Genomic DNA, 14,725 nt, shown 5'->3' with positions numbered 1-14,725 from the left:
CCCAATTTACTGACAGGTGACCTTACTGCACCAGTGAGATAAACATCCCAATTTACTGACAGGTGACCTTACTGTACCAGTGAGACAAACATCCCAATTTACTGACAGGTGACCAAACTGTACGAGTGAGATAAACATCCCAATTTACTGACAGGTGACCTTACTGTGCCAGTGAGACAAACATCCCAATTTACTGACAGGTGACCTTACTGTACCAGTGAGACAAACATCCCAATTTACTGACAGGTGACCTTACTGTACCAGTGAGACAAACATCCCAATTTACTGACAGGTGACCTTACTGTACCAGTGAGATAAACATCCCAATTTACTGACAGGTGACCTTCCTGTACCAGTGAGACAAAAATCCCAATTTACTGACAGGTGACCTTACTGTACCAGTGAGACAAACATCCCAATTTACTGACAGGTGACCTAACTGTACGAGTGAGATAAACATCCCAATTGACTGACAGGTGACCTTAATGTACCAGTGAGATAAACATCCCAATTTACTGACAGGTGACCTTACTGTACCAGTGGTACAAACTTCCCAATTTACTGACAGGTGACCTTAATGTACCAGTGAGATAAACATCCCAATTTACTGACATGTGAACTTTAGCCACGCAGAATCTGGTCTCGGCTTTGCATTGTTGGACGTTATAAATTTCTCAGTCATTTCACACAAGTGTTGCTGGAGCTGGGCCGTGAGTGTCTCTGCTATAGACTTGGTGATCATGAGAGCGTGAACTTCACGTCTGTCCAAGCTCGTCTCAGATTGGCCCTATTGGTGAGGTGGGGATTTGGAATTGGAGTTTCGAATGGTTGTTTATTAAATCTGGAAGAAAGATGTTAATTTTCTCTTGTTGAATTAATCCTGTGCCAGTTTTCTCTTATTGGGGAGTTCATTGATTTGGTCTCAGCGAAGCAACATGGTTGATAATTCATGAATATTCTCTCTGAGCGGGGTTTGTACTGAAATGATTCACTGCAATACCGACCAGAGGGAATCTCCATGAACGCATTGCCAATATCCCCATATATTGCGAGCAAAGGATTTCCCGCTCTCTTCCACATTATGCGGAATAACTCACCATTTAAAATAGTTCCAGTAGTTGGTAAAAGGTACATTTTTAAACACATTCCCCAATGTCTAATCCTGCTGCTGCACGTTCTATTGAACAGGGAGAAATTCCCAGGGAGCAGATCTCTGTATTTCTGCTGCCTGAAATTGAATTGTCGCTCAGTGGATCAGGATCAGGGACCCCACCTGATTTTCCCCTCTTCAGCCCAAATAATGCTCAGTCCAATTTTAACAATCTTATCGCTTCCCAGCCAAGTGAATAAATTAGCTGAACGTGGGGAGAGATTGATAATTATTATTCATGGAGAAAGCAACCAATATTATACTTATACATAGATTAAAATATATGTAGGTAAGATGCATATTAACATGTATTATGGGTTAAACATTACTATATTTTGCCTGTATCCTCTAAAAGACTAGGGTTCCTGGGGACAGACTCCGACAGACCCATCTCCCTTATCTTGAAACTGACAAGGGTTCGTGTGGACCTGCCCATACAGACCCATCTCCTTTATCCTGATAAAGGCCAGGTTTCCTTGGGAACAGACCCCAACAGACCCATCTCCCTGATCCTGATAAAGGCCAGGTTTCCTGGGGACAGACCTTTACAGACCCATCTCTCTTATCCTGTAACAGACAACGGTTCCTGGGGACAGACCCAGACTAATTCATTTCCCTTATCCTGCAAGAAACGCCCAGGCCCCTACCGACCATTAAAATCATACAGGCAGAAGGAGGCCAATCGTCCAATCGTGCCTGTACTGGCTCTTTGAAAGTGCTATTAAATTAGTTCCACTACACTGCTCTTTCCCCATAGCCCTGCAAATTTCTCCATTTCAAGTATATATCCAATTCCGTTTTGAAAGCCGCTATTGAACCTGCTTCCACCACCATTCCGAGCCGTCCATTCCAGATCATAGCCACTTGTTGTGTAAAAAAAAACTCCTCATCTCCCCTTTGGTTCTTCTGCCAATTACCTGAAATCTATGTTCCCTAGTTGCCGTCCTTCCTGTCAGTGGAAAGAGTTTCTCCTTATCTACTCAATCAAAACCCATCATAATTTTGAACACCTCTATTAAACCTTTTCTGCTCGAAGGTGAACAATCCCAGCTTCTCCAGTCTCTTCATATAATTGAAGTTCATCACCCCTGGCACCATTCTCGTAAATCTTCCCTGCACCCTCTCTAAGGACTTCACATCCTTCCTAATGTGTGGTGCTCAGATTTGAGCACAATTAGACACAAGCAGAGACCTAGCCAGTGATCTATAAAGATTTACGACAAGTTCCTTGTTTTGGACTCGATGCCCCTATTTATGAAGCCAAGGATCCCGAATGATTTTTCCTAAAAGCCTAATCGACCTGTCCTGCCACATTCAATGCTTTGTGAACCTGAACCACCAGGTCTCTCTGTTCCTATACCCCATTTGAAATTACATAATTTAGTTCATATTGCTTCTCCTCATTCTTTCTTCCAAACTGCATCAATTTACGCTTCTTTGTATTAAATTTCATCTGCCACGTTTCTGCCCATTTCACCAGTCGGTCTGTGTCCTCCTGAGTTTTGCTACTGTCCCCCTCACTGGTTATTACATTTCCATAGTTTGTGTCATATCCAAGCACTAAAATTATGCCCTGTATACATCAAAAAGAGCAGTGGTCCTAATACCGACACCTGGCTGACACCACTGTATACTTCATTCCTTCTGGAGAGCAACCGTTCACCACTACTCTCTGCTTTCTGTCTCTTGTTCAATTTCGGATCAACGCTGCCCGTTTTTGTCCCAGATTACAGTCTCTAAAGGTTTCCCCACTTCCGATGTGAGACTGACTGGCCTGTAGTTGCTGGGTTATCCATCTCCCCTTTTTTGAACAGGGGTGTAACATTTGCAACCCACCAATCCTCAGGCACCGCTCCTATGTTCAAGACGAATTGAAAGATAATGGTTAGAACCTCCGTTATTTCCACCCTTACTTCCCTCAGCAGCCGACGGCGTATCCCATCTGGACCGGGCCACTTTTCTTTGAACGCTGGCAGCCGTTCAAGTACCTCCTCTTTATCTTTTTTGTCCTATCCAATTTCTCTACCCCGTGTGAGTACACTTTGTATCGTGTATGTACACCTTGTATTGTGTGAGTACAGATTGTATTGTGTATGTACACCTTGAATTGTGTGAGTACAGTTTGTATTGCGTGGGTACACTTTGTATTGTATGAGTACACTTTGTATTGTGTATGTACACCTTGTATTGTGTGAGTACAGTTTGTATTGTGTATGCACACCTTGTATTGTGTAAGTACACATTGTATTGTGTATGTACACCTTGAATTGTGTGAGTACAGTTTGTATTGTGTGACTACACTTTGATGTGTGTATGTACACCTTGTACAGTGTGAGTACAATTTGATGTGTGTATGGACACCTTGTATTGTGTGAGTACACATTGATGTGTGTATGCACACCTTGTATTGTGTGAGTACAGTTTGTATTGTGTATGCACACCTTGAATTGTGTGAGTACAGTTTGTATTGCGTGGGTACACCTTGTATTGTGTGAGTACACTTTGTATTGTGTATGTACACCTTGTATTGTGTGAGTACAGTTTGTATTGTGTATGTACACCTTGTATTGTGTGAGTCCGGTTTGTATTGTGTATGTACACCTTGTATTGTTTGAGTACACTTTGCATTGTGTATGTACACCTTGTATTGTGTGAGAACACTTTGTATTGTAGGGATATCAAACCCAATATGAAGAACTTCTAGTGTTACATTCGGAAAAAAAGAATGGTCAGAAGCAGTGTTGGCCCCTTAAAAACTGAAAGTGGGGATATTGTCATTGACAATGGGGAAATGGCAGACATGTTTAACGATTACTTTGCTTCCGTATTTACAGTAGAAAAAGAGGATAGCATGCCGTAAATCCCAAGAAAACAAATATTGAATCGGGGACAGGAACTCGATAAAATTAATATAAGTAAAGCAACAGTAATGTAGAAAATAATAGCATTAAAGCGTGACCAGTCCCCAGGATCAGATGGTTTCCAGCCCAGGGTTTTAAAGGAAGTAGGTGAGCAGATTGCAGATGCCCTAACTATAATCTTTCAAAGTTCTCTAGATTCAGGAACTGTCCCTCTACATTGGAAAATTGCACATGTCAATCCCCTTTTTAAGAAAGGAGAGAGAGGGAAACCAGGGAATTATAGACCAGTTAGCCTAACATCTGTTGCAGGGAAAATGCTGGAGTCTATAATTAAGGATAGGGTGACTGAACACCTCGAGAATTTTCAGTTAATCAGAGAGAGCCAGCATGGATTTGTAAAAGGTCGGTCGTGCCTGACAAACCTGATTGAATGTTTTGAAGAGGTGACTAAAGTAGTGGACAGGGGAATGTCAATGGATGTTATTGAGATAGACTTCCAGAAGGCATTTGATAAGGTCCACATAAGAGACTGTTAGCTAAGATAGAAGCCCATGGAATCGAGGGAAAAGTACGGACTTGGTTAGGAAGTTGGCTGAGCGAAAGGCGACAGAGAGTAGGGATAATGGGTAAGTATTCACATTGGCAGGATGTGACTAGTGGAGTCCCGCATGGATCTGTCTTGGGGCCTCAATTATTCACAATATTTATTAACGACTTAGATGAAGGCATAGAAAGTCTCATATCCAAATTTGCCGATGACACAAAGATTGGTGGCATTGTAAGCAGTGTAGTTGAATACTTAAAATTACAAAGCGATATTGATAGATTAGGTGAATGGGCAAAACTGTGGCAAATGGAATTCAATGCAGACACATGTGAGGTCATCCACTTTGGATCAAAAAAGGATAGAACAGGGTACTTTCTAAATGGTAAAAAGTTAAAAAGAGTGGATGTCCAAAGGGACCTAGGGGTTCAGGTACATCGATCATTGAAGTGTCATGAACAGATGCAGGAAATAATCAAGAAGGCTAATGGAATGCTGGCCTTTATATCTAAAGGACTAGAGTACAATGGGGCAGAAGTTATGCTGCAGCTGTACAAAACCCTGGTTAGACCGCACCTGGAGTACAGTGAGCAGTTCTGGGGCCGCACCTTCGGAAGGACATATTGGTTTTGGAGGGAGTGCAGCGTAGGTTTACTAGAATGATATCCGGACTTCAAGGGTTAAGTTACGAGGAGAGATTACACAAATTGGGGTTGTATTCTCTGGAGTTTCGAAGGTTAAGGGGTGATCTGATCGAAGTTTATGAGATATTAAGGGGAACGGATAGGGTGGATAGAGAGAAAATATTTCCGCTGGTTGGGGATTTTAGGAGTAGGGGGCACAGTCTAAAAATTAGAGCCAGACCTTTCAGGAACGAGATTAGAAAACATTTCTACACACAAAGGGTGGTAGAAGTTTGGAACTCTCTTCTGCAAACGGCAATTGATACTAGCTCATTTGCTAAATTTAAATCTGAGATAGATAGCTTTTTGGCAATCAAATGTATTAAGGGATATGGGCCAAAGGCAGGGAAATGGCGTTCGATCACAGATCAGCCATGATCTTACCAAATGGCGGAGCAGGCACGAGGGCTGAATGGCCGACTCCTGTTCCCATGTTCCTATGTTCCTACACCTTGTATTGTGTGAGCACAGTTTGTATTGTGTATGTACACCTTGTATTGTGTAAGTACACTTTGTATTGTGCATGTACACCTTGTACTGTGTGAGTACACATTGTATTGAGTATGTACACCTTGTATTGTGTGAGCACAGTTTGTATTGTGTATGTACACCATGTACTGTGTGAGTACACATTGCATTGTGTGAGTACACTTTGTATTGTGTATGTACACTTTGATGTGTGTCTGTGCACCTTGTATTGTGTGAGCACGGTTTGTATTGTGTGGGTGCACCGTGTATTTTGTTCGTACACTTTATATAATGTAAGTCCACACCGCAGTGTGTGAGTGTCGCGGTTGTTCTGATTCTCGCCTGCTCCAGATGTCACTTAGGTATGCTGGATTGAGCCTCATGGGTAGCGATCCTTTTTCGCTGTCTGACAGAAATGAACATTCGGTATGAGTCAGCCAACCTTTGTTTTGCAAAACTGCTGGGAAATTACTGCAGACACTACCCTTGGCCGCATAAGACCTCCAGCCTCAAAAGTTGTCTCCCGAGAGCCCGAGCAACATTCTACTGCCTCCCAAAATAAACATGGAAAGCAACATCTTAATGTATTTGCTCAAATAACTGTAAATGATTGTGGAACCTAATGGCGTCTCTTGAGATTTCCAACACGTATAAATGAAGCGCACTTTGAGCCTGTCACAGGCAAACTGTGGGATCTGTCTCCAGCACCAGGAGCGATAATTCCTTCTCATAGAAAATGCACGGCCGAGTAACTGGTCCAGTTTATGCCATTTACTATCCTATTCTTGCAGCCATTGGAGTTCCTGGTGAGTCATTGTACTAAATTAGTAATTGTGTAAATCACGGTTTAATGAAGCTACTGCTGTTACTGACAATTAACAATGTGACATAATCATCTCTAGGTTGTTGGTGGAAAGTCACCTCGTCGGAGGTATCCTAACTTCTCATGATTTTTTATGCTTTTGTTATTTTACACAAGTCATAACCGTTGAGTCTCGAACACGCACAATATTCTGCGACTACTCCTGATCACCAACATTGTGTCTAGGCTGATAATTGCCCTTAATTGATAAAAGACAAAGTATTCGTGTTGTGGACACTTTTCTTAAAACCTATGGGTGTGTGTGGATAACTCTACAGGTGGAATATCTGAGGACACGTTTTCAACAATAACGCCTTTGGGTAGATTTTGACTTTGTGGGCTGGTGTAAAGTGGACCATAGTGAGTAGGCAGCCCATTTTACAACTCTTCTTAATTTCACCTTTGGGTAGATTTTGACTTAGTGTGTTGGTGTAAAGTGGACTATAGTGAGCAGGCAGCCCATTTTACAACTCTTCTTAATTTCACCTTTGGGTAGATTTTGACTCTGTGGGCTGGTGTAAAATGGACTATAGTGAATAGGCAGCACATTTTACATTTCCTCCTAATTTCTTTTCCATTGACCTCAAAGGAGAAGAAAATCGGACGGAGTGTAAACCAGGAGGCCGATTCCCTATCTTCCGTGTTGCACTATTGCCCAAAAACATTTCACCGCCATGCTTCGCTCTGATAATTGTTCAATTTTCTGCATTGAAAACAATGGAGCCACGTTACAATGTCAATTTCTTTGCATCAATGCATTTAGGATGATTATGAGCGCACAGGCGCAGTGTATATAAGAATTTAATGCATTGTGTTTTAAAGTTTAATGTCCACTTTTACCACCGGTCGGAAAACGAGCGGTGATGCAACGGCCGCCCGTTTTACACACACCTGAATTTCGATTCCATTGACGTCAATGAAAAGGAAAATGGTGCAGGGGGTATCATGCTCCCTGCCCAAGTTGAATTTTACCCACCCCCAGAGCCTCAAACCCCCTCTGTAAGGGCGATTCTCCTGTTCCAAATCTCTGACTTTTAATCTTGGGGTAGATTTTCAACTTCCAGCCCCCACCTAAAAATGACGTTGCTGATCGGCTGTCCTGACCTAAAACACTGCTCGATTTCCATTTCCCCAAACACCAGGGTGGTATGATGGAAATCTACCAGTTTGTATCTTAGTTCAAAATGTTTCAATCACTGGACATGGTCTGTTCCTATCACCTCTGTCCCATCCTTTCATAGTTTTAAACACTTCGGTTATATCACCCCTAATTTGGGTCGATCTAATTAGTAAAGCTCCAGTGTTTCAAGTCTTCATATTTGTATCTCATCATACCAGGCAGCATCGTTGTGAATCTGTGCTGTAAACTCTCTGTTGCATCAATAACCTTCGTGTCGTGTGGAGCCCAATATTGCATACTGCATTTTTATTAAGGTTTTATGTAGGTTCATGATTACCTCTTGGTTTTTCTTTTCTATACCTCTTGAGATAAAACCTGATGGCTTATCGCCCACTCAATTAGGAATTCGCTTGATTGGTTTATTGCAATCTGCTATTTTCTCTCCACTTTGCAGTGAACATGAAATGAAAACATAAAAAAGTTGCAAATGACCAACAAGCCGGTGAGCGTGTGTAAAGAGCATCAGACAAGTAAGGTTTGATGTGTCGGCCCTTGGTCACGGACTCGTCAGTTCTGATGAAGGGCCCGCAATCGATGTCATAATCTGTCTTTGGTCTTTAGAAATGTTTACGGACTTGATGTGCATTTCCAGCCTTTGTGCTCTTATTTCAAATTTGCAGTTTCATTTCAGCGGGTTTGAGTTCATTCTTGTCACCCTCTGTTTTATCATTAATGCACATTCTGCGCTAATTTTGGCCTTTAAGTTGAATCGTTCTCTCCGGTGAACTGGTTCATTTCCAGTGGGGTTTGCTGACAGAAACGATAGTAATGCTTATAATAAAAGACATGAAGCTCTGAATTCAATATCGACAGATTTTGTAAAACAATGTACAGCTCTAAGGAGAATAATCCCAGATATCAGGTTTTGATTTTTAATGAATTAATTCAATCTATTTACTAACCAATAAATACATTTATCGAGCAGGTTAACTTTAGTCATTAAGTTGAATTTATAGAATAATTATTAATTGAGTGAGTCACATTCAACAGGAAATAACGCGAATAGTTTACTTACCGAAGAGACCCTCGCTAAGGTTCCACTGCTTTGTGCTAATGGGTGGTCCTGCTGCATTCTGTTCTGACAGGTTGCTTTTCGCCATAGATGGATGAGGGGGGAGGGCGGGAGGGAGGAATCCTGCTGGTTTCTTCAATGCTTTACAAAACCGCGGTCTATAACCGATGTGACGCGAGTTTGACAGAGAAAGAGATGAGGCTTATGGGACTCAGGGCCGGCGTTTAAGCCATAATGAACGTGGAAGGAATCTGAGGGGTAGGCATACATTCAGGGAGCTGGAAAAGGCATTGAAACGGCCTTTACGTTGAGATTTAGGCACCTGGCATGGTCGTAGGCCGCTTGAACAAAACAAGATTTTGCAAAGATGTTTTTTTTAAAGTGTACAGGTGAAGACATTAGTGAAGACAAGTGTTTACATAAGCAATGGATGAGTTTGATGTTAATGTCATGTAAATTTTATGTTTCGCTGCAAATATGTAGTTAAACCGTTTTAATGATAAATGAAGTTTACCTATAAACCAATAAACTGCAAGAAATTTGCATCAAAAATATATTTACATCTAATTAAGTGTGACAGAAAATTCTGAGCAAAATCAGACACAGAAAGTGTGATGAATGGGAAACTCACATCGAATGTAGGGGGCCTGATATTCGGAGACCTCAATCCAGGAGCTGCATGGGGACATCTGTTTCGCACCCCGGGGAATGCCAGCCCGATGTTAGTGATGCCTCAAAATCGCGTCCATCTCTTTGCTGCGGTTATAGGCGATTGGACGGTGTGCTCCAACCTTTGGTCGCCCAAAGTTCAATATTGACCCCAGAGTTAAGACTAAATGTAAGGGATAAAATTGGGTTTGGCTGCAACGCAGAACGATAGCGATTCCGCAGCAAATTTTAAACCATGCCTGATTTTGACTTCGCCCATTTTGCTCTACCCGAAGACCAATGTCACCGCCTATATTTAGTCTTGACTCCCTGGGTCGATTTTGACTTTTGGGTGACGAGCGGTGAAGTGCAGTGGCCCGTTGGACCAGTACCAAGGACCTCGTGCACCGAGGACCCCGATTTGCACTTTTAAAGCTGTCTACTGCCTGAAACAGTGAGTGACCCAGGCGGATAATTGTAGGCCGGCCTCTTCGTTGGTGGCATCAGGACCATAAAGCTGTCAACCCCATTTTGAATCCAGTTAACGTCAGGCGATACCAGTGAAAATTGACCCCCTGTATCAGATGGATTGGGAGACCAGCTAATAATCTTATGTCTGCCTTCTCTACATGACTAAAGAAACTGACTTCCCATTGTCACGTTTTGGCACACATTTGTGATAATTTATCCCATTAGTAATTCCTACTTTTAGGTTTGCAATGGAAGCGGCCGACTGAAACCATAGCTATTTAATTACACCCTTCCGCCAGTAGTGGCGCTATAGCGCCTTAGTTTGCCGTTTCCCGGCTGCTCACTCTGCACTGCACAGAATCGTCAATGCTTCAACAAGCTACTCCGTTCCTCAAGTTCAGTAATGTTTGCCATTTAACAATAAATAATAAGATTGAATTAGAGCATGATAGGACTAGGATGAATGCTCACTTTTACCGCCGGTTGGAAAACGGGCGATCGTGAATAGCCCGCCCGTTTACAATCCCATTGGGGTTGAGAGTGACAACAACCCAGGTGGGTTCTCAGCATAGAATAGAAAAAAATTACTCAAAGTTAGTCCATTTATACACCTAGATGGACAATGTGAGATGGCTTACTCTGAACCGATCATTTCTGAGATTTTAGTCCTGTGATTATTATGTGTCATGTGCTACTGCACCAGTCAATGGCAATGTGGCACATCATATTCTCCATTGTCACTGGTCTGTGAGTTATGGCTATAAACATCACATCTTGACAGAACAAAAGCAGTTGAAACGTAGACATGTTGGCTCTAAACTAGGGATAATTCTTACATAAACCTTAAGCTGCTTCTTAAATTGCATTAACCTGAGACTTCCTGCTCACTGAGCATTCCCTTTTGAATCCTGATCACCTAATCTAAACCATGTGCTGGCCTCTATCACACAGAATACATTCTCATAACACAACGATGATAATACTGACTACTGAATTGTTGAGCTATTTTCCTATTATGTTATACAATATCCCACAGTACACAGCTAAATATTGCAAGTGACCTCAACACTAGAGATCCACTAATTATTGTTTGTGTTTCTTTCTGTAAATAATGTCACGCTGTGGTTGGTTGAAGTATCGAAGGTGTCACAGAATCCTGTCACATTGATATGTTTGCTGGGACTTTGATTGGTAACTGCCCAATTTTAATTTGCTTCTTGCTCTCAGTTAATTTAGTGGCGATTGTGATCCTGTCCCGAGGAAGATGCGGTCTCTCCAGATGTATCACTCGGTACCTGGTGTCCATGGCGGTGACGGATCTCCTGGTCGTTATCACAGCTGTGATATTCAATCGGATTATTGGCATTTATTTTCCAGTTAGTTTTTTGTCTCTGACTCCGGCTTGTACTTTCAGTGCTGTGCTAATTTATGCAGTCACGGAGAGTTCTGTCTGGTTAACGGTCGCTTTCACCTTTGATCGATTTGTGGCCATCTGTTGCCAGAAGCTAAAAACAAAATATTGCACCGAGAAAACGGCGGCTGTTGTTATAGGAACGGTTTGTTTGCTGAGCTGTTTAAAAAGTGTTCCCTGGTACTTTATGTACGAACCACTATATAAAATTAACAATGTGCCGTGGTTTTGTAATATCAAATCAAGCTTCTACACTTCATTCGCATGGGCAGCGTATGATTGGTTTGCACGTATTTTAAATCCAGTTCTCCCGTTCCTTCTGATTTTTTTACTCAATGCTCTGACCGTCAGACACATTCTAGCGGCCAGCAGACTCCGGTTCAGCAACAATGGAGAGAATCAGAGTGACCCAGAGATGGAGAACCGGAGAAAGTCCATCGTTTTACTCTTTGCCATCTCAGGCAGTTTCATCCTGTTATGGATGACGTATGTTGTAGATTTCTTGTATGTGAAAATTACAAACGAATCTTATTTCACAGGTGTCAATTTCAATGACCCAAAGTTCATTCTCCAAGAACTGGGATTTATGCTCCAGCTCCTGAGTTGCTGCACCAACACGTGTATTTATGCCGTGACACAGACTAAATTTAGAGAGGAGTTGAAGAATGTGGTGAAATATCTTCGGAATCGAATTATTAAGTTCGTAAACTAGACAAGCAGCAAGTTCCGGCAACATTTGTAACTCGGATTGCAACCTGCTCTCTTTCCTTTCTTTGCCTGACATGATGGGGGTGAATTGATCTTCAGCGGTCGCGTAAAACGGGCGGTAAAGAATCGGCCGCCCGTTTTACAACACGCCTGATTTTCGTTTGGTGTGACGTCAAAAGAGACGAAAATCGGACGAGGCTGCATCTTTACCGCCCCCTCTGTCACCAAGCTGCTCTTTCACAGCTACTTCCACCACATTAACCGGAGAATACCCAAGGATATGATGTAAAATGATCTGGTAGATCTTCAGGTCGGTAAAGTTCACAAAGGAACGCTAACAGATGTGTAATAGATTCCATGCTGCATTGCCTTTACACCAACATTAAACCATGCAAAATGAGCGTGTTAACCCTTGAGTAAAAATAATGAACACAGCAATGTTAAGTGTTCAAGGACAAACTTCACTATCGGAAGGTCTGTCCTCCTATTTCTATTGCAATCCGCCCCTCACTACCACCCCCACCCACCCCCCAACCCCATGTTTTCCTGAAACTGAACATTTAGGTTTGATTAAGTTCCACCTGCGTTCTCGAACTGGGGTCCCTCGAAACTAGTATCAGAAACACAGGCAAAGCTGTAATTTCTTTCATGATACTTTTTTTAACCAAAAGAATGGGTTTTGAATCCTGGGATGGTCTGCTCACCGAGAGTCGGTTACTCTCCCTAAAGTAAACAACTACTCTATGCAACCATTTTTCTCTACTGAAAGCTCACGCTGTCACAGCCGCAATCTGTCTTCGGAGATGAAGCTGGTATCTTACTCTAAGCTGTATCCAATGTTCCTGAACAAAACAGCTGGGCTTCCCTGAGGCGCTGTGGGCCATGAGCAGCAGCAGAATTGTATTCCACCGCAGTGTGTAACTTCTTGGCCGGGCATATCCCTCATTCCTCCATCACCATCAAACCAAAAGACTAATCCTGTTTCAATGAGGAGTGTAAAAGTGATGCCGGGAGCAGCACCAGGCATTCCTGAAAATGAGTCACGTGTCTGGTGAAGCTACAACACAGGATCACATGCGATGCTAAACAGCGGAAGCAACATGCTATAGACAGAGCTAAGCGATCAGGTTAAATCTCTGCAGTCCTGCCACATCCCGACACGATTGGTGGTGGGCAATTAAACAACTAACGGGAGGAGGAAACTCCATTAACATCCCCATCCTCAATGATGGCAGATCCCAGCACGTGAGTGCAAAAGACAAGGCTGAAGCTTTTGCAACCATCTTCAGCAGAAGTGCCGAGTGGATGATCCATTTCGGCCTCCTCCCGATTACCCCGCCATCACAGAAGCCAGTCTTCAGCGAATTCGATTCACTCCACGCGATATCAAGAAACGGCTGAGTGCATTGGACACAGCAAAGACTATGGGCCCCGACAATATACTGGCTGTCGTGCTGCAGACTTGTGCGCCCGAGCCATATCCTCAGCTAAGCTGCTCCAGCACAGCATCTACCCGACAATGTGAAAAGTTGCCCATATGAGTCGTGTCCACAAAAAGCAGGCCACATCCATCCCGGCCAATCACGGCCCCATCAGCCGACCCCCAAACATCAGCAAAGTGATGAAAGGAATCGCCAACAGTGTTATAACGCGAAACTTAATCAATAATAACCTGGTCAGCGATGCTCAGTTTGGGTTCCGCCAGGACTAGTGGTTCCCAGAGCTCATTCCAGCCTTGGTCCAAACATGGAAAGAAGAGTTGAATTCCAGAGGTTTCGTGAGAGTGACTGCCCTTTATATCAAGGGAGCATTCGACCGAGTACGGCATCAATGAAACAAACCTGCAATTCTTCAGCCAATTCGATTCACTCCACGTGATATCAAGAAACGGCTGAGTGCCCTGGACACGGTCCCGATAACACCCACACCTTTTGCCAAGATGTTTCAGTGCAGCTACAACACTGACATCTCCCCGACAACGTGGAAAATTGCCCTCTTATGTCCTGTCCAAAAAAAGCAGCTCAAATCGAACCCAACCAATTACCGTCCTATCAGCCTACTCCCAATCATCAGCAAAGTGATGGAAGGAATCTTCAACAGTGCTACAATGTGGAACTTCATCAATAATAACCTGCTCACCGATACTCAGTTTGGGCTCCGCCAGAACCACTCAGTTCCAGACCTCATGAGAGTCTTGGTCCAAACATGGACACAAGATTTGAATTCCAGAGATGAGGTGAGAGGATTGCACTCGATATCAAAGGGGCATTTGACCGTGTGTGGCATCAAGTAGACCTTTAGTAAAACTGTACTAAACATAAAGAAAGGAAGACTTGCATTTATATATCGCCTTTCACGACATCCTAAAGTACTTTACAGCCAATGAAGTATAGTCACTGTTGTAATGTAGGAAACGTGGCAGACAACTTGCACACAGCAAGATCCCACAAACAGCAATGAGATAATGACCAGATAATCTGTTTTACTGATGTTGGTTGAGGACACCAGAGAGAACTCCCGTGCTTTTCTTCGAATAGTGCCATGAGATCATTTACATCCACTGAGAGAGCAGACTGGGCCTCATTCGAAAGACGGCACCGACAACAGAGCAGCACTCCCAGTACTGCATTGGAGTGTCAACCTAGATTTGGTATTTTAAGTCCTTGGAGTGGATCAATGAACCTACGAACTTCTAACTCCAGAGGCAAGAGTGCTACCACTGAGCCA

At 42.9% G+C, this 14,725-nt stretch overlaps 1 protein-coding gene across 1 annotated transcript; it reads left to right on the top strand.

Annotated features, from left to right (window-relative positions):
• Window positions 1-6,442: 6,442 nt before the first annotated feature.
• On the top strand, window positions 6,443-12,002 carry LOC137315803 (probable G-protein coupled receptor 139). Its single transcript, XM_067980285.1, has 2 exons — window positions 6,443-6,512; window positions 11,107-12,002. Exons 1-2 carry the CDS (start codon window positions 6,443-6,445, stop codon window positions 12,000-12,002), a joined length of 966 nt encoding a protein of 321 aa, XP_067836386.1.
• Window positions 12,003-14,725: the final 2,723 nt, after the last annotated feature.

The sequence above is a fragment of the Heptranchias perlo genome, unplaced genomic scaffold, assembly GCF_035084215.1.
Source record: "Heptranchias perlo isolate sHepPer1 unplaced genomic scaffold, sHepPer1.hap1 HAP1_SCAFFOLD_56, whole genome shotgun sequence".
NCBI classification, from domain to species: domain Eukaryota; kingdom Metazoa; phylum Chordata; class Chondrichthyes; order Hexanchiformes; family Hexanchidae; genus Heptranchias; species Heptranchias perlo.
This window is presented reverse-complemented; position numbering and strand designations above follow the sequence as displayed.

Coding starts and splice junctions, on each gene's coding strand:
- LOC137315803 (XM_067980285.1), top strand. CDS start 6,443: ATGCACGGCCGAGTAACTGGTCCAGTTTATGCCATTTACTATCCTATT. Junction 6,513..11,106: donor TGCAGCCATTGGAGTTCCTG/GTGAGTCATTGT, acceptor TCTTGCTCTCAG/TTAATTTAGTGGCGATTGTG.